General features: G+C 47.8%; 2 protein-coding genes across 13 annotated transcripts in view; one reads left to right on the forward strand and one right to left on the reverse strand.

The window, feature by feature from the left end:
- MILR1 (mast cell immunoglobulin like receptor 1) overlaps positions 1 to 25,579 on the reverse strand; it is a 162,449-nt gene that overhangs the window by 78,580 nt on the left and 58,290 nt on the right. The gene's annotated exons all lie outside the window — the stretch shown is intronic.
- PECAM1 (platelet and endothelial cell adhesion molecule 1) overlaps positions 1 to 25,579 on the forward strand; it is a 74,213-nt gene that overhangs the window by 32,805 nt on the left and 15,829 nt on the right. For 2 of the 12 annotated variants that reach the window (XM_075903895.2, XM_075903896.2), the window contains exons 12-14: positions 1,182 to 1,244; positions 4,442 to 4,510; positions 15,568 to 15,624. The exons of 2 other annotated variants lie outside the window; for them this stretch is intronic. In XM_075903895.2, coding sequence (XP_075760010.2) covers positions 1,182 to 1,244; positions 4,442 to 4,510; positions 15,568 to 15,624 — 189 coding nt within the window. The remainder of the gene's footprint in view (positions 1 to 1,181; positions 1,245 to 4,441; positions 4,511 to 15,567; positions 15,625 to 25,579) is intronic. 8 more of the 12 variants (XM_075903897.2, XM_075903901.2, XM_075903899.2 and 5 more) reach the window with 4 other exon arrangements.

Genomic DNA, 25,579 nt, shown 5'->3' on the forward strand with positions numbered 1-25,579 from the left:
TTCCCAAACCACCAGCCTGGCCTTGCCCCCAGCACACCTAGGGTATGTCTAGACTGTCGGCAGAGTGATACAGATTAGGCAGGTCAACATTGCAAATGAGGCAGGGATTTAACTATCCCATGCCTAATTTGCATAAAAATGGCCACCGCGCTTTGCTGACTCAACACTTTGTCGGCAAAAAGTGTCAGTCTATAGGGGGATCTGTCAAGAAAGAAAGCCTTTTTTGACAGATCCTTTATGCCTCCTGCAAGGAGGTTTACAGGATCTGTCGAAAAAGGCTTTCTCTCTCAACAGATCCCCCTCTAGACTGCCACTTTTTGCCGACAAAGTGTTGAGTCGGCAGAATGCGGTGGCCATTTTTATGCAAATTAGGCACGGGATATTTAAATCCCTGTCTCATTTGCAATGTCAACCTGCCTAATCTGCATCCCTCTGCTGACAGAGGGATGCAGTCTAGACATACCCCTACTGTAGACATGCTGGGGGGCAGAGTGTTGCTCAAGGAGGGGGGTGCAGCATGCTGCCCCGGCCCCTCATGGTGTGGAGGCAAGGCAGTGAGGTGGTTTGGCTCCTGTGAGGGGCAGAGCCTAAGCAGAAGGGGCAGGGCAGGGGCTGAGGCTGGGGGCTTGCCTCCCCCAGCCCTGCCTTCACTCACCGCCCATGACTACTCACTTACTGTCCCTGTTTTTAACTACTATCAAGTCCTGCCTCTCCACTAGAAGACACCCCTGTCTTGTTTATCTTTTCCAAACTCCGGAAGACACCAGTCTTTAAGATAAGGGTTTTTTTTTCCCCATTCCAAAACAATCTCAGTATGTTCTTTGACCTCAGCAGGGTATTTCTGGCCCTCAGTCTGAGTCTGAATTCCATTGGTGTCAGTGATCCAATGCAGATAAACTCTCACATTATGAAAAGATCACACAACATGAACCAAGATATTCCTTGTTTTCCTTTAGCTTTAAATTGGTCCTCTTAAAAGTCCAAATTCTTCTTTCTTATATTATGAGAGGGGCTTAGACACATACTCAAGGGCAGAATTTCCCCTAAATAATTAAATCATTGCATGGGGTGATACTGTCACAAATACAGTTCTGTTGTATTTTAATGAGAAAGCAAAAGGAATGAATGAAGCACAGCTATCTTCTGCTGCTTGTTGGCTCACTTTCTGCTTGCATATTTAGTTTTAGAGTCAGTTTACAGCGAAGATGGTGAAAATCATGTAAAATCAACAGATGAAAATAAAGGTAATTTTCACACTCATTTTTTAACCACAACTTTTTATCATTTTGGAAATAAAGGTGGTGGGTTCATGTCTGATTGTGAGAGCAGGGGACTGGCAATTAGGCCCTCTAGGGTTCATTAATTTTCTCCTACCTCATCGTCATGTACAGGCAGTCCCCGAGTTACGCGGATCCGACTTATGTCGGATCCGCAGTTACGAACGGGGCCCTTCCTCTCCCTGGTCTCCAGCAGACCAGGGAGAGGAAGCAAAGCGGCGGAACATGCGGGCAGCGGACAGCCCAGACGCGTCTGGGCTGTCCGCTGGCCGCGTGCTCCGCGGCTTTGCTCTGCTCTCCGTCCCCCTGGTCTGCAGCGGCTGAATCTGGGCGCCAGTTCCGACTTACATACAGATTCAACTTAAGAACAAACCTACAGTCCCTATCTTGTACGTAACCCGGGGACTGCCTGTAATACTGAGGGAAGTCATTCATCTCTCTGTGTCTACGTTTTTTGTATTTCCCACTTGCAAAATGAGAGTAACATTGTTTATGTCCCAGGTGTGTTCTGAGTCTAATGAGTTGCTTCTGTCAATTAGTGGCATAGGAAAAAGGAAAGTTATTATTATTATTATTATTATTTACTGAGAAATGTATTTCAAACTACCAATATTATGTTTGAATCTTCCACAGAGAATCTTTCATAGGCTTCCTTTGCCTTCTATTTATCTTGGCTTTTATAATTTTTTCAGCTCTTGACATTTTAAACTGTATGAAATATGAAGAAAATGATCTTCCAGCTAATTATGATGCCAGATAGGCTTTTTTAAAAATTCTCCTTTTTAAAGTCATCATGGTATCAGGTGTTGTGTCATCTAGATGTATAGCTGTATACAGATACTTTTTTTTTCAGGGCTAAGTGTTTAAAAAAACTAGTTAAAAAGCAGTGCTTAAATGTAAATATTCTGGTGATATTATGGCTGAAAACTCATAGATGGATACTATTGTTTCCCCTCAATCCTCACTGCTCATGTCAATACTTGCCATGTAGGCATGTGAGCATTCAAAATGTGATTCCTGCTAACCTGATGGATAACATGGTTTTGGCTGGGCAAATTTACAGCAAAAATGTCTTATGACCTGTGTTGTTCAGGAGGTCAGATTAGATTGGTTCCTTCTGGCCATAAATTCTATGGATCCTATGACTGTTTCTTGCTCCAGAGAACTGATAGTCTAAATATGAGGCAAGAGACAGTAGATAGATACAACGCTCAGATCCTCTGGTCAGTATGAAAAGCCACAATCTCAGCACACCAGCTGGCTACCTGTGGTCAAGCTTTTTATAGGCATTGTGGCAAAAAAGCTTTAAAAAGGGATTTGGAGGAGGGTAACCAAGGTGGCTCTGCCGATGTTCGGTTGGAAGCTCCCCCCCCCCATATGCAGCGTGGGGGGACAGCACAATGGGACATTGTCGAAAATATAACAAAGGGGCATTGAAAGTTGGTATCACTGGCAGACCAGAGGTGAGGGTCACTGTCCCAGCAGCGTATGTAATAATAGGTACAGCTGGGAGAGCCCATGAAGGTGAAGACAAGTAGTGCAGTAGCGAAGGAGGAGCCAGTGGAGAGCGCAAAGTTCCAGGTGACGAACCAGAAGAACAGTTGCAGCGGCATTTCGAATGGATACAAGTGGGACAGTGGGATTAGTAAAGGCTGGTGAGCAGAAGGCTGCCATAGTCAAGACTTGAGAGGGTCTGGATGAGAGTTTTAGCAGCACAGATGGAGAGGAAAGGCTGGTTGAGGCTCAAGATCTTGTTTAGGAAGAAGCAGTCGGATGTGGACAAAGCCTGGATGTGAAGATCTAGAGAGAGGGCCTAGTGGCAGGTAAAGTTTACAGGCATGAGTGACAGTCAGGATGGTGGCGATGTCCGTGGTGACTGAGAAAAGAGGAATTTTGGGAAGGCAGGTGAGGAAGGATTGAGAGGTTTTTTTTTAGCCGTGTTGATTTTATGCTTATAAAATGGCCATCACCAAGGAGATATTATAAAGACCGAGATTATCTTGGACAGAAGGATGGAGGTCTAGAGTGGAGAGGAAGCTCTGAGAGTCATCCGTCTAGAGATGATAGTTTTCTCCTGAGAAAAGATACAGAAGGAAATGAGAAAGGGACTGAGGAACTCCAAAAGAAAATTGAAGGGCAGGCATGATGAGGATCCTTTAAGTGAAATGCTGATGGGCTCATTAGGGAGGAAGGAGAAGAGTCAGGAGCGAACAGATTCATGAAAGCAGAGGGCAGGATTTCAAGAAGAAAATGTTGAATGCAGGCCCAGGAGGACGAGCAGAGAGTATTGGTTCTGAGCTTTGGCTGGGAGAAGGCTATTGAAGATTCTGAGAGCTATTTTAGTGGTGGGCAAGAGATGACTGGGGAGGGTCAAGCCTGGAACAAGTGGAGAAGAGCTCTAGACAGCAATTGGTGGCACATTCAATGACCTTAGAGGGTACATGTGGCAGTAGTTGGAGAGGCCATTGGAGGTAAAATAGTGGGCTATTTGAAAACGCTAGCATCTAAAACATACTTGCACAGTGAAGGGAAGAAGACTAATGAGAGGGACTCAGAAGCAGGGGCCAGAGATCATAAGATGAAAGGAGGACACTGAGGTAAGCAGAGAGGTTAAAGAAATGCAGATGAGATGCTACTTTTTCAACGACTGGGGAAAACGAGAAAATAATGGGGAGAAAAAGGGCAGCAAAAGGGGGGAGAGTGGAACAGGCACATAGAGAACTCTGGTGTAGGGAACAGGGTGGTCACGTGGCCAGTTTTCAACTGAACAACCAGTTGAAAAAGGACCCTTCCCGGCCATCCTCAGTCTGGTGAAAATGAGCGTGTGAGGGTGCGGAGGGCAAGCAATGGAGGGAAGGGGTGGAGTGAGTAAGGCGTGGCCTCAAAAAAGGGGCGGGGCAAGGGTGTTTTTCAAGACCATCAATAAAAGACAAAAGCCCCACTCAGACACCATCTAGACTCCACAGTTTTAGGAAGGAATTCTGCTTCAGCTGCTGTCTCCATGCTGGGCTGATCCCCAACCTCCCACAGCAGACTCACTGATCTTGTGTCCACTAAAGTCCTTGCACGCTTGACCATGACTTCACTTGTGTCGGGCTCAGGCTCACAGTGAGTAGGGAATGGGGAGTGCTACAAAGAAACGTCTTCTTGCTATTTTGGGCCAGGACCTGACCAGGAGAGTGCTGAGGTGGAATATACTGAAGTTGAAGTGTCAACGCCTGATCCTTGCAGAGGTAATTAGTTGGCTGACTTATATAGTTATGAAGTGGGAGTCATTTCAGACCTGCTCTTTCTGCCATTGATTTCACTGGGAGCTGGAGTAGGTCCTGTTGTGTGTGGAGGGTAGTTCCCTGGTAATAGCTCTCAGTGATGCAGGGACTATTGTGATATCAGCAGGACTGCAGTTACCAGAGCCAGCCAGGCCTTTCCCTTTCCTCCCTGGTTCTCTTGTGCACATGCCCTACCCTGCCATGTAAGATCTTTGGCTAGGCAGCTGGGATCTGAGCAGAAAGCAGCCTGCTGTGGCTCATACCCACTAAGGGGTACTTTAATTTTTTCTTTTAGGAGATAGAGCATAGGAACTGGGATTAGTCCCGTAGGGCCTGAGGGGAGCTGGAGAGTGTCCTATGGCCTACAGGAAAACAGAGACCTGGCCTACGCCTAAAACCTATGTCAACTGAACTCTGTAGACACAGCTTCTGCCTCTTGAGGGGATTTACTGTGATAGAAAACGGTAAATTTGTGGTGGTGGTAGCATTTAGGTGACAGTGCTGCTGTCACACGTGTAGTGCAGAGGTACCCAGGGAGAATGCAGGGAAGTGGAAATGTTGGTTGCCCTGGTAACAGCAGCTTCCTGCTGTCTGTGGTATTCATTCAGAAGGATTAGTTGGGCTAAAGGAGTGAACGTAATCCAGTCCCTGTTAAACAAAGTCTGGTGCTTGGTACCCAGAGACCTCAGCCACTTAATGCCCTGGCAAACACACCAGTAAAAACTCTTCTGTATCTGAAAGAGACGGAAAAGAAGGAAAGCCAGTTCAAGCATTTGACATGTCAAGTATTACATAGGGCTTTCATTGGAACAACATCCCTTGTTCCTTTTCCATTTAGCTGTAGATCAGGGGTGGGCAATAATTTTTTGCCAGGGGTCACTTTGGAAATTTTTGAAGTGTCCCTGGGCTGCACATGAAGGGGCGGGACATGAAGCAGGAGAGGCGGAGCATCAAGCGAACGGGGCGGGGCCAAGATACTTCTGGGTTCCCCGCTCCCAGACAATAATTGGTCTGGGGGTGTGGGAGTGCCGTTGCCCGCCCGCACGTTCCCCCTAGGTGTCCATGCCCCTGGCATGGGAAGAGGCTTCCTGTGCTCCTCTGCCCCTAGATCAAATAGGGCCGGGGGGCAGGGGAGCACGCGAAGCCTTCTCCGCTTTGCCCCCGCCCTGCAAGCAGCACGCTGCGCTTCAAAGTGCCGTATGCTCCTGACTGGACGGGAAGAGGCTTCCTGCACTTCACGCACCTAATTAGCCTGGGGGCGGGGGAGCAGCAGGGTCTGTGCAGGCTGGATCAACCCGCTTGGCGGGCCGGATCCAGCTCATAGAGGCCCTTTTGCCCACCCCTGCTGTAGATGGTTTTTTAGAAGGAAGCCCATCTCTCCCCTCCCCTGCCATCTGAACGTCTCTTAAATAGTAATAACCATCACCCCAGGAGGTGGTAATTCAGATTCAGCTGGAACTGATGTGGTGGGATCAGACCTGTTGACAGGAGGGATGAGGGGAAGGGGGCAACTTCCCCAGTGCCCAGTGATTCAAAAGGGTTCAGGGCTCCGGCTGGGTCCTTTAAATCACCACCGGCATGCTAAGGTGGGGGAGGGGCGCGGTGAGGTCTGGCCAGCACCGAGGGCTGGGCTGCTCCAGCCCCGTCCCTTCTGGGAGTATTGAACTGCCCCCCTTGCCCAGGGGTAGGGTTGCCAGTTTCAAAGCCGACAGTCCGGTATTTGAGGATTCTGTCCGGGGAACAAATTGAGAAAATACCGGACATGTAAAATGTCCGGTATTTTCTAATTAGGTAAGTTGATTATTATTAGGCGTATCAGTATGTAGTTGTGAACTGTCTGGCTGGTAGACATGCTCACACTGCGTGAGTGTGTCTACCAGCCAGGCAGCACGCAACTACGCAAGGGGGGGCGGGGCCGGTGCAGGAGGGAATCCCTGGGGCCGGACTCGCTCATACTTTTATGGGACTGTATGTGGGACGGGGAACACCCCAGAATCTGTGTGTACCTGGGTAAGTCCTGCTCCCCACCTGCTGGTTTCCCCCCCCCAGCCAGCCTCGCTCCCCCCGACCTCCTCCCGGCTAGCCCTGCTTCCCGTCAGCCAGTTCCCCCCCCCCCCATCTCCCACGGCCAGCCCCGCTATCCCCGCCCCCCAGCCTTGCTTCCCGCTGGCTATTCCCCCCGCCCCCGCATCTCCTCCCGGCTGGTCCCCCCCTCCCCATCTGAGATCAAGTGTGGTTTTTTTGAAGCCACCTGGTAACCCTACCAGGGGCCTGGCAATTCTGTTGACCCCCCTTGGTTGGAATGGTCTGGTGTGGTTAACGTCTCTCAGGATCAAGATGGTGAATGCCTGGGATAGCAGGAAATGTGGGCATAGGAATCTTGATGGTGAAGCTCACTTTAGTAGCCTCTGTCTTTACTTCTTCTGTTCTTCCTTTATTCCTTCATACTCTCCCCTCCAAATATTTCTTGTTAGAGCCCTAGAAAGGCTTTGGTAGGAGGAATAGCCCATTCCTTCCACTATATTGGCTTCATATCCAATATATTAATTTTGGCTCATTAATTTCCAGCTCCTCTTTTCCAGTGTTTTTAACCAGCATAATTTCAATACAGTCCATGAATGACATCAGGAGGCCTTTTTAATTAAAGTAACTCAATTCATCTGTCACCCCTTTGCATCTTTTTCCATCGACATTTGTTGGTATAGGTTATTGTAATATCTTATGAACTTTTATATACATAAATCTGAGCTCACAAATTGGGAAAATTTGTAGGCCTCATTGTTACATGTCTTAATAGTTCCAAGGTACAGCACTTAGCATAGCAGATCCATAACCAGAACTCCCACACATGAGTGTAATACAAGTAATAATGATGGCAGTAGCCAGACCTCTTAGCCTGGTGTTAGTGCATCTTCCTCGTAGCCTTTCAGGTAATCTGCTTGCTGGACCCTGTTCCCAATGATGGCATGTACAACTCAATCTTTTTACCTCACCCAAAAAATCATGGGATCCTCAGGCTCCTTGTGCAGAAAGTGGGCAAATTGTTCAGAACACACACAAAAGTCCAAGCCATTAGGAATAAATGCAATCCTTTGGGGATATTAAATCACATCTCAGCACTCAACTTTAGCTTGACAAGCTGAAAAGCCAAAGGAAGAAAATCACAAACTTGCTCTTTCCAGCTACCAAAGTACACCGGTTTATTTCTGTGCTGAAGACATTCTTGTTTCATTAGGGCTGTGTCTACACTGGGCCACTTATTCCGGAAAATCAGCCGCTTTTCCGGAATAACTTGCCAGCTGTCTACACTGGCCGCTTGCTTTTCTGGAAAAGCAATGACGATCTACTGTAAAATTGTCAGTGTTTTTCTGGAAAAACTATGCTGCTCCTGTTCGGGCAAAAGTCCTTTTCTGGAAAAACTGTTACGGAAAAGGGCCAGTGTAGACAGCACAGTAGTCTTTTCTGCAAAAAAGCCCCAATCGCGAAAATGACGATCGGGGCTTTTTCATGGAAAAGCGCGTCTACATTGGCCACGGATGCTTTTCCAGAAAAAGTGCTTTTCCAGAAAAGCATCCTGCCAATGTAGACGTGCTTTTTCCGGAAATACTTATAACGGAAAACTGTTCCGTTTTAAGCATTTCCGGAAAAGAGTGCCAGTGTAGATGTAGCCTAGCTGTATAAAGGGTTGTTTGTACAAATGTATTGCTTCTGAGCCTGGCAGCAAGACGGCTAGTGTCTCAGAGCAGTGATTCATTGTAATTCTCTTCTTGGGGCTCTCTGGCTGCATTCGAAGCAGGTAACCTATTTACCATTGCTAAATGGTGCCCTTAGATATTGGGACCACTGTATTGTATCTTAAGGGATTAATAACAGTTATGTCTACAGTTACATGTTTCACACACTTCTAGTCATTCCCCGGGCAGTACAAAGGCGTGGAATGTTATAAAAAATACTTTCTATCAGATGAAATGTTAACCTAAGATTTTTGTCAGGTACAAGTTAAAGATTCCAAGCCTCTGTTTCTCTGGAGGTGGGTGACAGGGGAGGGATCACGTGAGGATTACCTGTTGTGTTCCCTCTCTCTGGGGCATCGGGTATCGGCCACTGCTGGCAGACAGGATACTGGGCTAGATGGACCAGTATGGCCGTTCTTATGTTCTTAACCCCTAAAAGAGCAGGGGATAACCTTTACATCCCTCTCTCAATAATATTTCCCTAATACCTAGGCTCAGTGTAAGGTCCAGTCTATACTATACAAAATGCCTTATTACTTTGATTTAGTTAAATACAGTAGTGCACTGACATTTTAAAAAGATCCTCTTTTAAATAGTACTGGAGCATGTTTTAACTACGTGATACTGTTTCAAAAAAACAACAAATGGTCTGGTAGCACTTTATAGACTATAAAACATGTCGATGGTATAAAGTGCTATAAAGTGCTACCAGACCATTTGTTGTTTTTTTCCGTAACAGAAGAACTCGGCTATCCCCTGAAGATACTGTTTCAAGTTAGCCTTGGGCTATACAGATCTGTATCATGGTTCAGGAATCTGAGTAAAGCAGGGTTTGGTCCTTTCTGTCCTGCTGTACTAAGCCATGCAACTCTGCATGCTTACACTCCTTACACTGTTGCAGCTTCTGCAGTGTAGACAAGACAAAAACTACCACTTAGCATGTAAGTGCATGTGTAACTCAGACACCTTCTGGGTATGGTGTACTGTATCATCTAGCTAGTGACACTGAGACCACTAACAGAGAGAATGAGTCTAATCTGCAGCCTTAGCTAACAGCCTGCTGGTTTTTAGCTCATATGTTAAAGGCTCGTTCACTAAGTTCCAGAGGTCCCAGGTTCAATTCTGCCTGCAGACAACTGGGGTCTGCTGGGGTTATATGTGATCATTGCACTACCAGTATCCACTGTGTTATTGGGCCAAATACTGCTAGAATGGAAGCTGTTAAATAAACCCAAACAGCAGCCTATGCAAAAGATTCATTCTTACAACTCTGCACTGCACTGCATGATACAGGATAAGATTTAGGCCGTGTCTACACAAGCACTTATGCTGGCAAAATGTTTGTTGCACAGGGGTGTGGAAACATAGTTGAGTGATATAAGTTTTGCTGGCATGAACGCATGTGCACAATGCTATGCTGGCAGAAGACACACTCGCAGGCATAACACAGCTACAGGAGAGCACTTACAGGAACAGCTGAGCCACTGTAAACTTGCAAGTACAGAGATGGCCTTAAGGCTTGTCTACACTGTCAAATTACTGGGCTGTAACTTTCTCACTCCGGGATGTGAAAAAAAAAACCCTCTCCAAGCGCAGCAAATTAAAGCACAATAAAGGGTCAGTGTAAATAGGCTCACAGCACTGTTAGCTACTCCCCTTGTGGAAGTGGATTATACAGAGTGCTGGGAGATCTCTCTCCCAGCGCTCCTGCTGTGACTATACTGCTACTTTTAAACTTGAACGTGTAGTAGACAAAGCCTACATCTCAGGGGGAGAGGAGTAAGGCCAGGGTTGTTTGTTGTTTTTTTAAATATATTTTCAATAACTACTCTCATCCATAGAAAGGGCTCTGGCCCCTGGCTTTGCAGCAACGCTTTTATCATGCTGGCATTGCACATGTTCTACTTCAAGGCAGTGTTCTTTCATGTCTGTGTTGCCATGACAATTACCAGCACTTCTGGCCTGAGTGAACACCTCCGGACCCTCATACCGAGCTCAAGGATTCAAATATTAAGCAATTAAATCCCCTACAGGGTCTGTCTGTTTTCCTGGATGAAGGCAAAGTACACAACAACAAAGCGAGATCTATGTTCTGCTCTTGGGGGATCCTTTCCTCATCCAGAAGGCAGCATTCAGAGCTCAGTGCGTTTGCAACAGGCAGCCTCTTTCATTTTTATTAAGAGCAGACGGAGTTAAAAAAACAACAAAAATGAAGTCCCCGACGCTGCAAGATGATGAATACATTCAGGCCCTAGACTAGCTGCCAGCAACTGGTGCCCTAGGCGAACCATGCAATCGGCACCCCCACCTCCAAACCCCCTCAATGATATTGCGCCACCATTTGGCACCCCATTTAGCTTGGCGCCGTAGGCGACCGCCTAGTTTGCCTATATGGACGGGCCGCCCCGAATACGTTCAATTCTCATTGCCTTCGATGGAAGCTCAGGTATTCTTCAATCACTCAGGATCAGGCCCTAAGGGCGTCTTCACGACAAGCAGGATAGACAGGCGGCGATCGATCCAGCAGGGGTCACTTTATCACATCTAGTACAGACATGATAAATTGACCGCCAAATGCTCTTCCATTGACACCAGTACGCCACTAAAACAAGAAGAGTTAGCAGCGTCAATGGGAGAGTGTCAGCTGTCGATGTATCGCAGTGAAAATACTGCAGTAACCAGACCTAAGTATGTTGACGTCAGCAACATTATTCATGAAGCTGAATTTGTGTGATTAAGTTGATGGCCTGCAGTAGTGTAGGCAAGGCCTAAATTACTATATCTAATTATACAAAAGTCTCTTCCTATAGCCAGGGAAGTCAGGATCATAACTCCTGCTGACCTCAAGAGGAACAGAATCAATAATTAATGCATAATAGTAACATTTGGGGCAGTTTTGAGGATAAGGATTAAATAAACATCCCCCCCACCCCATCCTCCTAGAAATCCAATTATAGAATGCTGTCAATGAGCATTAAAGAGCTATTAACATTTTGTCCTTTTCCCTCAAGCCAAATCTTTGACTGATCTCTTTTCTAGGCTTGTGAATATTCTTGACCACCTTAGGGTGGTAAATGTGCGGTGGCTATGGGAACCATTTCTGTACCAGATTTCCCTTTCACCATCGCTCACAGAAAAGCAGCACCAGGAGTATTAAGGGTGGTAAATCTGCCAGAAAAAAAAGCTAATGTAGACAAGGCTTCACTGCCTTATTTTTCTCCAGCTGTACATTTGGGATAATTCGATACCCCCCTTTGTGAGTAGCAGTGCGATCCTCTAATGAAAGTGGCTAGCTAGCTGCTGAGTACAGTTTTATCTGTTGGAGGTTAGAATTGTTTGGTGATTTGATATTTAAAGAGGTGCTGGTGATGAGGAGTGGTGTAATAAATCTTTAAGGAGAGACTGTGCTTAACAAAAAAATGTTCCATATCTTTTCTAAGCTAATTGTGTGTGTGCAGTGAGTCAGGCCCTTTATTGTTAATACAAGGAAATCAAAGACCAAAGCTAAAGCATTGTCAAGAAATATCCCTAAAAGGGGAAGGGAGAAACTGCCAAGGGTGGCTGAGTAAGAAAATGCCCCTCCTTTTACTTCTATAGCTGGCTGATCATTTGCAGGGTGCAGCATTATAAGGTCATTTGGAACTAAATGTCATTATTTTTCAGTCCTTTCTGCTAGCACTTTTACTCAGAGCTAGGAAAAGAACAACTTATAAAAGGTTAACTATATGTAGACACACACTGGCATAAAATCAAAATAATAATCAAATAATCAAAAAGGATCCAGCTCCCTTTGGTAATCATTTGATTGAATCAATGGGAGTTGACCCAGGCTTGTAATATACTAAAGGTGTTAATTCCAAATTTGGTCAGAATTGTGGGAAGACTTCTTTTGACTTCCCTGGCCATATAAGTTAAGTTAACAAAAATCCAAAAGCATGTGAAATCCAGAGGCTGTTATAGCATGAAAATTCATAACAAATCAATATTCCTGTTAAGTGCTTGCTGAAACTCGCATCCTGCTGCCACTGAAACAAGTGGAAGTTTTGGAATTGACTTCAGTAGCGCTTAGCTCCCAGTGTCTAAAATGTGTGTAGCAGAATTATTTCAAATTAATTTAAAAGAAATCGTTTGGAGATTGCAGAATGTGGTCCCAGGGTATGTGTGAGGCTATTTCACAATGCACTACCCTGATTCTCAGTTTGAATGCACAACAAATATAAGAGTACCCCGGTTTATAGGTTTTAATGGTTTTGTGTCTAAAATACAGGATTAAGAGTTCAGACACCTTTCAGTTCTGCAACATATTTCTTGAATGACCTTGGTGAAATCACTTAACCATCTCACCTAAGGAAAAGTGGAGATAACCAATCTCAGAATGTTGAGTTCCTTAACTAATGTTTTTAAAATGTGTAGACAGGCCCAGCTTCCATTGGTCTTTAGGCAGAATTAGGAGCTATCGAAGTTCACTCGAGACATAGTTCATCTAAATTGCTTCCACTACTTTGTCTGCAGACACAGGCCAAACCATGTTAACAAACCTCCTTCTAGGTTCTTTTGTCACACCCACAGGAATTGGACAAACTATAATTACAGTGAGGTGACTTTGAACTATTTTGAACATTGTTCAGCTAGTTTGTGACCCAGAGTTGATAAGCACTTTACCTCAGGGCTCTGTCATAGCTTTTTGCTTAATACTGAAAAGTAAGAAATTGCTTATCTTTTGGTTTGGCTGGTATCAAAGGGGAAGAAGCAATCTTATGAGTCTTTTTCCCCATTTTGAGCTAACATCTCACAAGACCAGAGAGTAATCACACTTACACCCACCGGAGACAGCTTTTAATAATGATATCTAGCCCTTATATGATGCTTTGCAGCAGTAGATCTCAGAGTGCTTCAGCACACTATAATTTAATTTACATAGGAGGAAACTGAGGCACAGAGATGTGACATGCCTAGCCCAAAGTCACCCAGCAGGCCGATGGCAGAACTGGGAATAGAACCAAGTTTCGTAGCTCAGTCCAGTCCTTTATCCACTGGGCCACACTGCCTCTCAACCAACCCTGTATCCCCAGCTAAGCTTAATTCAGCGCCGGCATCCAAATGCTACTTTCTTGCACCCATTCCTTGTTGGATTATCAGCCTGCTGCAATTTGGCCATGCCTTATAAACCTGGTACCTAATAAAATAACTCAGACCTGATCTACACCTAAAACGTAGGTGAACCTCACTACATCGCTCAGGGATGTGAGAAATTTCATGCTCTGTGCAACATGGTTAGAACAACCAACCTTCCCTCCTGCCCCCTCCCCACTGCAGATAGGCCAATGGAAGAATTCTTCCACCAGAATAACTACAGCTTCCCAGAAAGATGGGTTAACTATAGCAACAGAAAAACCTCTTCAGCTGATGTAGGAAGCATCTACCCTACAGCAGCAGCCAAGGATGCCATTTCGAGAGAGCAGGGAGGAACAATAGGTGCACATAGTGTGATGCAACTTCCAGTCAGGGGAACAGGAAGAAAAGTGAGTGAGCAAAGGGAAAATAGTTGGATTCTGTGATTTATTCCTCTGCCCCCTCCCTTCCCGAGCCAGGAATAAGAGGCATTGCAAAATGTAAGTACTTTCCCCTCGCTCTCTGACTCCATACCACATCCTGATATGTACGGCTGCTGCCCTCCTCTCCCCCCGAAATGTCATCCTTGAGCAGCACGCCTGCTGTGATGCTGCAAGGTAGCCATCCTTCCGGTGGGGAAGATTAAGAGAACTCCGGGGAGATGAAGGAATGGAAGGCCTTGGTGCAGCCCTGCCATTCTTGAACCGCCAAAACTCCCACTGATGCCAGAAGAACCTGCCTGTGCACATTCTGGGATTCTCAGAAATCCTCCTAAAGCTAAAGGCTTTGTCCATACGAGGAGCAGAACCGTGCTAGGAATGATTCTAGCCCAGCTCCCCAGGGTTTTGTTTTTGTTTTTCTTGAGAACCATGTTAGAGTCGCAGGTTAACCACAGCTGCATTGCTGCAGGAGCTCATGACAACGGCCAGAGCCTGAGCTCTGCGGGCAGCTGGCCTCATCTGTGCCAAAAATGATTCCACACAAGCATTGGACAGGAAAAGTCATTCTTCCCATTTGGGCATTTTTGGATCCCCTCTCATCTTCTCCCTCTCCCCCCCCCCCTCCCCCCACAAATAAAAGCTCTTTGCATAGTAGAGAGATTCTCAAACTCTGGGTTGAGACCCCAACGTGGGTCATGACCTCCTTTGAGTGGGGATGCCAGGTCTGGCTTAGATTTGTTGACACCCAGGGCCGAAGCCCACATCCCACTGCCCAGGGCTGAAGTCAAAGCCTGAAGGCTTCCGCCCTCGGTGGCAGGACTCAGACTGCAGGCCCTTTAAGGTTAGGGTTAATAAGTCTTGGGGCTTTTCCACCACCACCACCACCTGGAGAAGTGGGGTTTAAGCAGACTCAAGCTTCAGTTTCCCCCCTCCTGGGGCTGTGAAGTAATTTTTGTTGCCAGAAAGGGGGCTGTATGAAGTTTGTGTGGGAAAGGACAGCTGTAGCATTTTGGAGGAGGAAACCCAGCAGCATTAAATGTTGAGGCTTTAATCTCTGTCCTTTTTCCCCCCATCTCTCCTACTCATCCATACCATCTCAGACTTCCTTTCCATTGTCTTTAGCTCATGCCCTACACCCATGGACTTCTTGCATAGTCACAATCCATCACCATGAACCGGGAGATCTCCTTTTGCAAAAATCTCATTGATCCTGAACCCTAGAGTGCTGAGTGTGAGGTTGTTCCCTTGAGCCTTTCCACACAACTAGAGCAGCTCCATGAAAGGAAGCTGGAGCTGGAAGGCACACAGAGTGCGTGAGCAATTTCTAGAATACAGAGCTCATTTTGTGAGCCCTTGTGTCACTTAAAACAGCTTTGTCCAGTTTTCTACTAAACTATTGAAGGGAAAGCTCTACCCCAGGGGAAGATATTCTTTGCCAAATCTGAGGATCGGTTTAATGCTGGGGAAACTTATGCGTGGTAGAGGGCCAATCAAATGTATAATGGGATGCTAATTGCAGCATTAACTAGATAGAGCCCATGTCTCTAACCATAGACACAGGGTGGGAAGTGGGGGGGCATAGCTGCTTTTTTCATCCAGACATGGAATGGCGCACTGCTGTTTATATAACGGGTTCCTCTGAAAGTAAAACAGTGTGTTCTGTTACTGTAAGGAGCTTTACATCAAGCAAACAAAAAAGGGAAATAAATTGATTCTGTGCCAATCCATTTTCCAGCTCCTGTAAAGAAGGGGACTGATACAGTATATAGTGACATCAGAAAAGCCAATAATGGTAAGTAAGCTTAGTGAAAAATTAAACTCAGGAAGGAAGTTTGGAAACATCTGTATCTAGAGAAGTTAGATAGTATAGTGTATAGAAAAAAGTGAGGTCCTATGGATAAATCCCACGTAGCAGCTAAGTGAATTTAAGTGCTGCAAAATTTCACAGCGTCTTTGTGAGTCCCGACAGAGTAATCATGATCCACAGTGTGGTGTGATGAACAACTGGGTACATCTGTTCTATTAATCTATTCATGTTGTATCTGCCAAGGGCTGCTGGAGATCTGATTCTGGTTTTGAACATGCCCCAAATGTGTGGAGGGGGATGGGTTGTGTGTTCTGAATCAAGGCTGTTTCCAGTTGCTAATATTTACCTTGTTCACGGTTTGATGGGCCGGGGTTGATTCTCACTCCTCTCTGTGGGCTTCAAATCCCAAGCCCAAGCCAACCTGCAGTTGAAAGTGGTGTGTATCTTTTTAGAGTGCTAGCACAAGCCCAAATTTGTCCTTCCAGGCTGGAATTTATACAGTGGGGCCTACAGACTCGCCAGGCCCCTGGGCAAGGTGGGGGCCGGCCTGCCAATGGGGGAGGGCAAAGGGGGGCAGTTGCCCCAGAGCCTGGCTCCCGGACGCTGCTGCTGCTACTGTCGCAGCTGGAGCCTGAAGCCCTTTACATTTCCACCAGAGCACCACACAGTGAGGTGGGGGGACATACTGCACTCTAGACACCGTAGAGGGCCAGCTGCCCCTGGCCCTGCCCCTCCCGGGAGTGTGGACTCCTCCTTTGCCTAGTGACCCATAGAGGCTGTCGGAAGTGGCAGGACCCCCGGTGGAAGGGGAGGAGTGGGGGCCGGTCAGCCCTCAGTGCTGCCTGGAGCACACTGCCTGTGGCTCAGGCGGTGATTTAAAGGGGCCAGAGCTCTGGCCGCCACCACCGTTGCAGTAGCAGCAGCTGGGAACCTGAGGCCCTTTTGAATCACTGGGCCCTGGGGTATTTGGCCCCTTTGCCTCCCCAACCCTCTCATTGGGGGTCCAGAATGTACATGCAGAGGCTCACTTTTTCTGAAACGGAGGCCTATTATATACTTCAGGGTATTGCTTCTTTTTTTTCCTGTCTCAATAATGGCCCAGCCAACCTCCTATGATACAACTTCTACACATCTGTATTGTAGCCTCCACCCCATCCTGCCCCTAAACCAACACATGTTGAAGCATTATTATCACGCTTCGTTTCTGTTCGAATGCCATCGGATTCCCTCCAAATTGTGGACACTCCCCACTTCCTCCTCACAGATTCTGAGGCCAGCAAGGATCCTTCTTACAGCTGGTGACTATCCACCCTTGCTTTGGCAGCACTGAAATTCCAGAGACACTAGGTTAAGGTGCTTCCTGCTGGCTTGTCAAACACTCCATCAGAGAGGATTTCCTTCCATCTCCTTTGTATTAGGGAATATCTATTTGTAAATGTCAAGCTGTACACTGGTTAGTGTCTTTTTTTTCCCTCACCATTTGGCTTTTGTGGTGCAAGTCCCATTTTCTCCCCCTCTTCTCCCCCCCCCCACCTATTTTTTAGTTTTTATCTGTGATTGTCCTCCCCCTCTCCAGAGACAGTTTGCCTGTTGATAGAACCTCACTTCTGAGAATCTCAAAGTACTTCACAAATCTTACTTAATTTTATCACATGAGGTACAGCAGGTCAGTTTTATCTCCGTTTTTCAGCTGAGTAAACAGAGAGATTGAGTAATTGGTGTAAGGTTACATATAGATGGACAATGGCACAGCTGGGAACACAGCCTAGAAGTTCTGATTCTCAGCTCAATGCTATAACCATTAGCTCATGCTCCCTCTTGGTGGTCTTTCTTTCATCAAAAAGCCAAATAGCCTTCATACTAAAGAAGAGATCAGTTACTTGGCATAGAGCCCTTGCAGTTTTATAAAACTGCATGTTTCCGGAATCTGACTTGAAGTCAGTGAAAAAATTCCCACTGACGCACAGACTTTGGATCAGACCCTTAAAGGATTGCAGAAACAGACCGTGTACGTCTTTCTTTGTGCCAGGGTGGTGAAGCCAGAAATATTTTGCCTTTCATTATAGCATTGCTTTTCCCAGAGCAGAGAGCCGTATGTACTGTAGTGACCTTTTGTGAGACCTAATTCGGCAAATCAAGTGTGTTTGAGGGGATTATTATTTAAGGCCCTTCTAAAACTGTATTTGTTGTAGGACAGGAAATTCAGCGCAATGAGATTCGATTGAAAGTCTGGGCTGAATTGGACAGATGATACGCAAGTGCCCCCTTAATCTTACAATCCACCTGCTCTCGTCTACATAAGGCTACAGTTTCAAAGTTATTTTTGGAAACGTAATAACGGGGTATTGTTCTAACTGCATTTGTTTTTCCTGATTGACACACAGGAAAAGTGTTTCAACTAGATAAGCAGGACATCATACAGGCTTGCCGTAGTTTTGGATGGCTACATTACATATTGAAGTATAATATTTGTTTTGTTTGGCTAGGCTGCATAATATCACTGTAGCGAAATGTCCACACAGATATGACAAGGGTCAGAGTCCCTGGACAGTTGGAGCATCATTAGCAATTCAGACTGATATATGTTTTAGAACACGATCTTGCAAGAGAATGAATGCATCCTATGAGATGCTGAGGACCTCAATCGATTTGATACTACAGGCTGATACCTGCAACCCCCCTCTCTGGCTCTTCCCCCATGCCTCTGTGCACTGGGACACTGTAGCCCCACACTTCCTACTCCTCCCCTCTCTCCCAGCACTTTCAGAGAGCCATGAATCTGCTGATTCATGCTCTGTTCCTGCTCCTCCTCCTCCCTCCCAGAACTTGAACAGCTGCAGGTATTATCCTTACAGAGATGTTGGGTGGATGAGCTTAATTTTTGTAAAGAGCCTTGAGCTCTGAGATGGGAAGATGTCATAAGTGCAAAGTGTTGCTATTATTCCAGTGTAGGGTTACCAGGTAGCTTCAGAAAAAATACTGGACACACTTGATGGGAAGTGTGAGCTAAAAGGAGCAGGGCTGGTGGGGGGTGGTCGGGGGTAGCGGGGTTGGCCAGGGGAGATTGGGGAGGGTTGGGGAAGCAGGGCTGGCCAGGGGAGATCAGGGGGGTGGCCAGCGGGAAGCAGGGCTGGTCAGAGGGGTCAGGAGGGTCAGGGGAGATCGGGGGGGCAGCCAGTGGGAAGCAGGGCTGGTCGGGGCAGTGGGGATGGCTGGGGGAGATCGGGGGGTCAGGGACAGCGGGGATGGCTGTGGGAGATTGCGGGGGGAGGTTGGGAGGAGCGGGGCTGGCCAGGGGAGATCGGGAGGAGGAGAACTGACCAGCAGGAAGCACGGCTAGTCGGGGGGAGCGGGGCTGGCTGGGGGAGGAAGCGGGGCGGGGGGGGAGGGAAGAGAATTGGCCAATAGGGAGCGGGACTGACACAGGCACATGCAGATCCCAGGGTGCTGCCCGTCCTGCGCACGGTCCCGGCAAAGCACGAGTGAGTCCAGTTACAGCTCCACAATGCGCTTGAACAGCGCTCAGGAGCACGGACAGGGCTTCTCCTCCTCCAACATCACTCCAACATCAGACGCAACCAGAGGCTCCCAGCACCGATCACGCCCGCCTCCCAGCCACTCCTCCGCCTCCGCCAGGCTTCCGTCGGGCACCCAGCCAGAAAACCAGAAAATACCGGACATTGCACATGTCTGGTATTTTCTGAATTTTTTACCGGACAGAGGGCCCAAAAACCGGACTGTCCGGTTGAATACCGGACACTTAGCAACCGTATTTCCAGTGCAGGGAGTTAATTCACTCAAATTCATGTTATGAGCATAATCAGGGCTCGCCAAGCGGCAGTGAGCCCCGCTCGCCAGCTGCGCGGTTCTGCACTCTGCACATGCGCAGCTCGCTCTGCGCCAGCTCTTCCGGGTTGTAATCTACTCGCTACGGGCGAGTAGATGACATTATTTGTCGAGCCCTGAGCATAATGCTGACACTTTTTTTCTTTCTGTCTCTCTTGCTGTATCTGACACACATTGGTACAGCAAGGCGGCAGACTGGTTTTCCATGGCATCAGTCTGAGGGCTTGCTTCCCTGAAAGTTAGTTCGGATTAAGATGAGGTGTGAATGTAAAGCATAATAGCTATTCCAGACTGACTTGTGTGGGGGGCCTGGTTTACACTGAAGGGAAAAATTGACTTAAGAAACACAACTTCAGCTACGTTAATTACATAGCTGGAGCTGAAGTATCTTAAATCATGTTTTGGCGCAATCCCCACAGCAGGAGGTCAACAGGCGCACATGTCCCATCAAGTTCCCTTACGCTTCATGAGGAGCAGGACTACTGATGCCAACAGGAGTTTCCTCTCAGTTCAAATTAGCGGGTTTTCACTAGACCCATTAATTTGAATCCCAAATTAACTGCGGCAGTGTCCATCTTCTCTGTAGTGTAAATAAACCCTGGATGATCTCATTCCAGAATAAAATGGCCTTGTTCCTGTTTAGCTTAATTCACTTTAAACAATCCAGGAACAAGACGCCTTCATTCCAGAATAAGTGTCTCGCTACAGAGAGTTATTCCAGAATAATGCTACGTGCAGACAAGCCCTGCTTGTAGGCCAGGTCTACAGTACACCTGGAGGGTTGGGTTAAGGTATGCAATACGAAGCTGAAGTCAGCTTACCTTAAGCCAACCTTGCTGCCATCTTCACAGATGGAGGCCAACAGGAACAAACACTCTGATCAGCTTCCCTTACTGCTCGCGACTGTGAGGAGTGTTGTACCTCAGTACCTTCGGTGGTCTGAACTGTCAGTGTCAGCATCGTCTGGTCCGGATCGTCCTGGCGTGCTCCTGACAGGACCTCTACTCCATTGGTGATGATAAACTTTCGGCTGCGTGCGTAACAATCGGTGCTCCCTTTATCTAGCATGTTAGACCCCGTGCACTTGGGTCAACACAGGAGATCTCTGAGAGGCCCCGGAAACAACAGATGTAGGCAAGGTTCGAAATCAGTCGAGCAGGTTTATTGTCAAATGCGAAGCTCTACCAGTTGGTAACAGAGATCAGTACAATGTTACACCACTGGGCACTATGGCCCGCGTTGACAAGGTACCGACACCGGGCAGACCTATTGCCATATATCAGATATTAACAGCAATTAGTCAAAGTTAAGCTACTGTGCGTTCTGTAAGTTCGGGCAATGACACCTGCCGTTCAGGCGCCTAGTGCGCCTCCCCCCCCAAGGTCGGCCGGAGAGCACCCTCTGCGGTGTCCTTATAGACAGCTACAAACAACTTACATCATTTCTTTACGTACCAGGTTACCACCCTCTGTTGCCTAGATACCACCCCTCACCTTACGGAAGGGGGGCTTATGTACTATCCTTCATGCTGTCAATTCCGACCTGGTCCTGAACCTAGGTCGGTATGTGCATTAGTTTTTAGGGAGTCTTTGTACCAGGACATTCCTTAAGATGTTCCGTTATTCCCTTTTGGCTTACAGTCTGTACTTGGTGCTTCCCTATGTCCTTCACCTAACTTACACAATTACACAGTTATCAGTAGGGCCTCTTTCTTGGCTCCTCTGTTACTGAACCAAAGTCTTGCTCACTAGATTGCAGGCCTGTTGTTGTTTTCATGTTACAGGCCTCTATTCAGGCCTGCTGAGTCCATGTTACTGACCCTCAACTTACTACAAGGAGTACCAAAGCCGACCAGAACTGTCCTCAGCGTTCAATTTAGTGGGTGTTAACTAGACCTGCTAAATCGAATGCCAGAAGATTGATCTCCGGCATGGCAAGTGGAGATGTGGCCTCATTTACAATAAGGCCCTTCTGGTAGTAGGTGTAAATTACACTGAAACCACTTTAATTCCCCTTTTACTCTTTCAGGGAGAAGTAAAGGGGTCTTATTGTAAAAGAGAACTTGATCCTCAGTATTTAAAGGGAAATTTCTTCTGAGGGTAACCAATGTGATCTGCAGCACAGTAGCCATGGGTCTATCAAATAATCAGAAAGGCGGTGTTGTCTGAGCATAGTACTGAGAGCCAAGAAGGTCTAAATTTTAATCCAGGGGTTATTACATTGTGTCCCTGGTTGCCTAGCAAATGGGCCATGGCTTGAGGCTCAGCCCTGCACCCAGTGTTGAGCCTGTGTTGGTGCTCCAGCTATGGTACTGCATCACCATGGCAATAGTGCTGTAGTTCAGTCACTCTCTACAGCAACAGGCATTGATGGTTTTTTTCCCATTAATTGAACTCTCAGGCTATGGCTACACTGCCAGGTTTTTTTGGAAGAAGATTTGCAAATCGCGCTTGTATTTGCATATCTTCTTCCGATTCTTTTTGCGGAAGAGCTTTTGCCGCTATTTGGCCCCATGTAGATGGGGCCAAATGTTGGGAAAAAACCCTCTTTTACAAGACCCTGTAAACCTCGATTTATGAGGAATAAGGGGTCTTGCAAAAGAGGTTTTTTTTTTCCTGACATTTTGCCCCGTCTACACAGGGAAAAATCTCTTCTGCAAAAAGAATCGGAAGAAGATCTGTAAATGTAAGTGTGATTTGCATATCTTCCTCCAAAAAAACCCTGCAGTGTAGCCGTAGCCTCAGAAAAGCGGTAGGTAGGTGGTTGGAGGAATCCTTCCATGGGCCTAGCCGTGTCTACACAAAAGGTTGACAGTATGATGCAGTTAGGTTGATCAGGGCCAGCCCGAGCCTTTTTGGCGCCCCGGGCACACGGCACATGCGCGGGCCCGTCCCCGGGGTGCATGGGGCATGCGCTGCCCAGCCCGGCCCGGCCATCGCTGCTGGCGTGCAGCCTGAGGTGGGCCACGCCTGGCCATGCAGGGCCCCGTGGCCGTGTGAGGAAGGGCGCTGTTGGCCGGCGCCGCGGGGATGAGGGGGCTGGCGCTGCGGGAGCCAGGCGCACGGTGCCTGATGGCAGCTATAAGTGATGCCGCACGCCCCTTACAGCTGCTATCAGGCGCCCCCCATCGGTTGGCGCCCCGGGCAGCTGCCCGGCTCACCCACCCCTTAATCTGGCCCTGAGATTGATCTGATTTTTAAATATAGACACAGGTGCTGGCTTCCTCTGGGCCTTCAGGGTGCTCAACCTCCTCCCTTCCCCCCCCCCCCCCGCTCCACTCCTGGCCCTGCCCCCACCTGATCCCTTCCCCCCCAAACTCACCCCTACCCCTCCTCTTCCTGCCCCCACCCTACCCTTTGTCTCAAGCTCCCACCCCTGCCCCATCTCTTCCCTCTCAGTTCCACCCCATCTTCCCAGTGCACCCCAACTTCACTCTTCCCCCAGCATGCTGCAGAGCAGCTAATCCCTGTAGACAGGAAGCACCCGAAGGAAGGGGGAGGAGTTGATCAGCAGGGGCATGCCAGACAGGAAGTGTTTAGGGGAGTGCGGAGCTGGCTGCCAGAAGGTGCAAAGCATAAGAACATAAGAACGGCCATACTGGGTCAGACCAAAGATCCATCCAGCCCAGTATCCTGTCTGCCGACAGTGGCCAATGCCAGGTGCCCCAGAGGGAGTGAACTGAACAGGTAATGATCAAGTGATCTTTCTCCTGCCATCCATCTCCACCCTCTGACAAACCAAGGCTAGGGACACCCGTCCTAGCTAATAGCCATTAATGGACTTAACCTCCATGAATTTATCTAGTTCTCTTTTAAACCCTGTTATAGTCCTAGCCTTCACAACCTCCTCAGGCAAGGAGTTCCACAGGTTGACTGAAGAAAAACTTCCTTTTATTTGTTTTAAACCTGCTGCCCATTAATTTCATTTGATGGCCCCTAGTTCTTATATTATGGGAACAAGGAAATAACTTTTCCTTATTCACTTTCTCCACACCACTCATGATCGTATATACCTCTATCATATTAAAACACCCACTAATTTTTTTTGGAGCCCCCACAGAATTAGCAGCTATGAGCATAGACCAAGCATGATTGTTGTGCCTCTTGGACTCGCTCCTCATTAATAAATTAGGGATAATATTTGTCTGCCAATTGCTTGGGGCATAGTGCGAATTAATGAACGAATATTGGTCACATTGCTTTGTTGGTGTTAAACGTTTGGTGGGTGCTCAGTATTCTGTTAGTATGTGATTCAAGGCCACATCAGTCTGTAATCCAAGATAGAGCTCTTTACAGGGCTTCATGTGTAATCTTGCCCTTCCAAAGAATGTATGTGGGTGTGGCCAAAGAGCAGTTTGTGGGGGGAGAAGCAGCAGGGATTTCCCAGGTCAGTAACTCATGCGTTGGTGATACAATTTGATGTGATAACTGAGCCACCGTTTTCTTTGGCTTTCACTTCTGACCCTGCTGTCATTAGTGTGCTGTTCCAACGCCCTACCTGTGGCTAGCACCTCTTTACTTCTCAGCTCAATGAACTAAGGGTACGTCTACACTAGCCCCCAGTTCGAACTAGGGAGGCTAATGATGACCGAAATTGCTAATGAAGCACGGGATTTAAATATCCCGCGCTTGATTAGCATAGTCCCAGCCGGTCGCCATTTTGGAAACGGACTAGCCCGAAGTAACTGTCCGCGTCTACAAGTGGCAGAGAAGCGCGATTGCGAGATAAACCTCTTAGTTCGAATGAACAGTTAAACCTCATGGAATGGAATGAGAGTTTAACTGTTCCTTCGCACTAAGGGGTTTATCTCACAATCGCGCTTCTCTGCCGCGTGTAGACGCGGGCAGTTACTTCGGGCTAGTCAGTTTCCAAAATAGCGACCAGATGGGAATATGCTAATCAAGCGCGGGATACTTAAATCCCGCGCTTCATTAGCAATTTCGGTCACCCTCATTAGCCTCCCTAGTTCGAACTAGGGGGCTAGTGTAAACGTACCCTAAGGGAAGTCTAAAGTCGCTGGGCTTCCGAATAGGATTGTCCCAGAGCCTCCAGGAATTCAAGATTGCCATGTGCCAAAACCTCCAGGAATACACCTGACCAAAATGGGCAACCCTGCTTCAGAACTTTACTGCCTCTTCTTCCATGGCCAGTCAGTCCTCTGAGCACTTTCCTTTCCTTCCGGCTTGTCAAGGATCTAGGCTTGTATTCAGGCCCACTAAAGGTGGAGGGAAGGCAAAAGGGACAACTCCCTTGAGCCTGACAATTCCATTTGGTAGTGGCCAAAGCCCCCACCCTTTAAATTGCCACTGGAACCTCGCATGGCGCCTCCTGCTGGTAGCTCCAGGGAATTAATTTGACCACCACCAGGGCGCCTCTCCCTGGCTGGTGTCTCCCCCCATCCACACTCCATGATTCACATTCTGGACCCACGATGCTCTCAGACTGCGGTGTCCTCTTTGGGACACTGCCCTCTGGCAGTGCTCACTACCATGGTCTCTTGTTTTCTTCCGGGGATTGTATCCGCAGTCCTTGGTCTCTACTGCCTCGTGGCAAGCTGTGCTCTCCAAGCCTAGCCCCTCTGTCTGTATCGGCCATGCCTTGGTGGCAAGGTGTGGTATAAAGGTGAAGGCGGGGACCCAGGCTTACCCACCACTCTGAGTCCTGACCCAGGGATCCTCTGGCAGCAGCCTTGTCCTGCTTTCCTCTACTCCCCTTCACTGCCCCTTGTTCCCTGGGCCACTTCCCAGAGGCGTAGCAAGGGTGTTTTGCACCCGGGGGCAAAAGCAAAATTTTCACACACACACACTCCTGCTGCTGCCGCCATGCAGCGGGGCCCCGGACCTGGAGCATGGCTGAGCCTGACTCTGGGAGGAGTTGGGGGGAGTTTGTATCACGTCTTCCCCCGTCACTTCCAGTTTGGGGCCGGGCCCCCACATGCACTAACCTGCCCGCAGAGATGGAGGAGGCTGGGGCTGGGGCCGGAGAGGCAGGGAGGAGGTTCCAGCTGGCGGCGGCGGGCAAAGGAGGAGCCGGTAAGCCGAGGGATGACAGGGGGAATGGAGAGGAACTAAACTGGCACCTCCCTAGTATGGCA

This window comes from Pelodiscus sinensis, chromosome 20 (assembly GCF_052426305.1).
Source record: "Pelodiscus sinensis isolate ZL-2025 chromosome 20, ASM5242630v1, whole genome shotgun sequence".
In the NCBI taxonomy this organism is placed as follows: Eukaryota; Metazoa; Chordata; order Testudines; family Trionychidae; genus Pelodiscus; species Pelodiscus sinensis.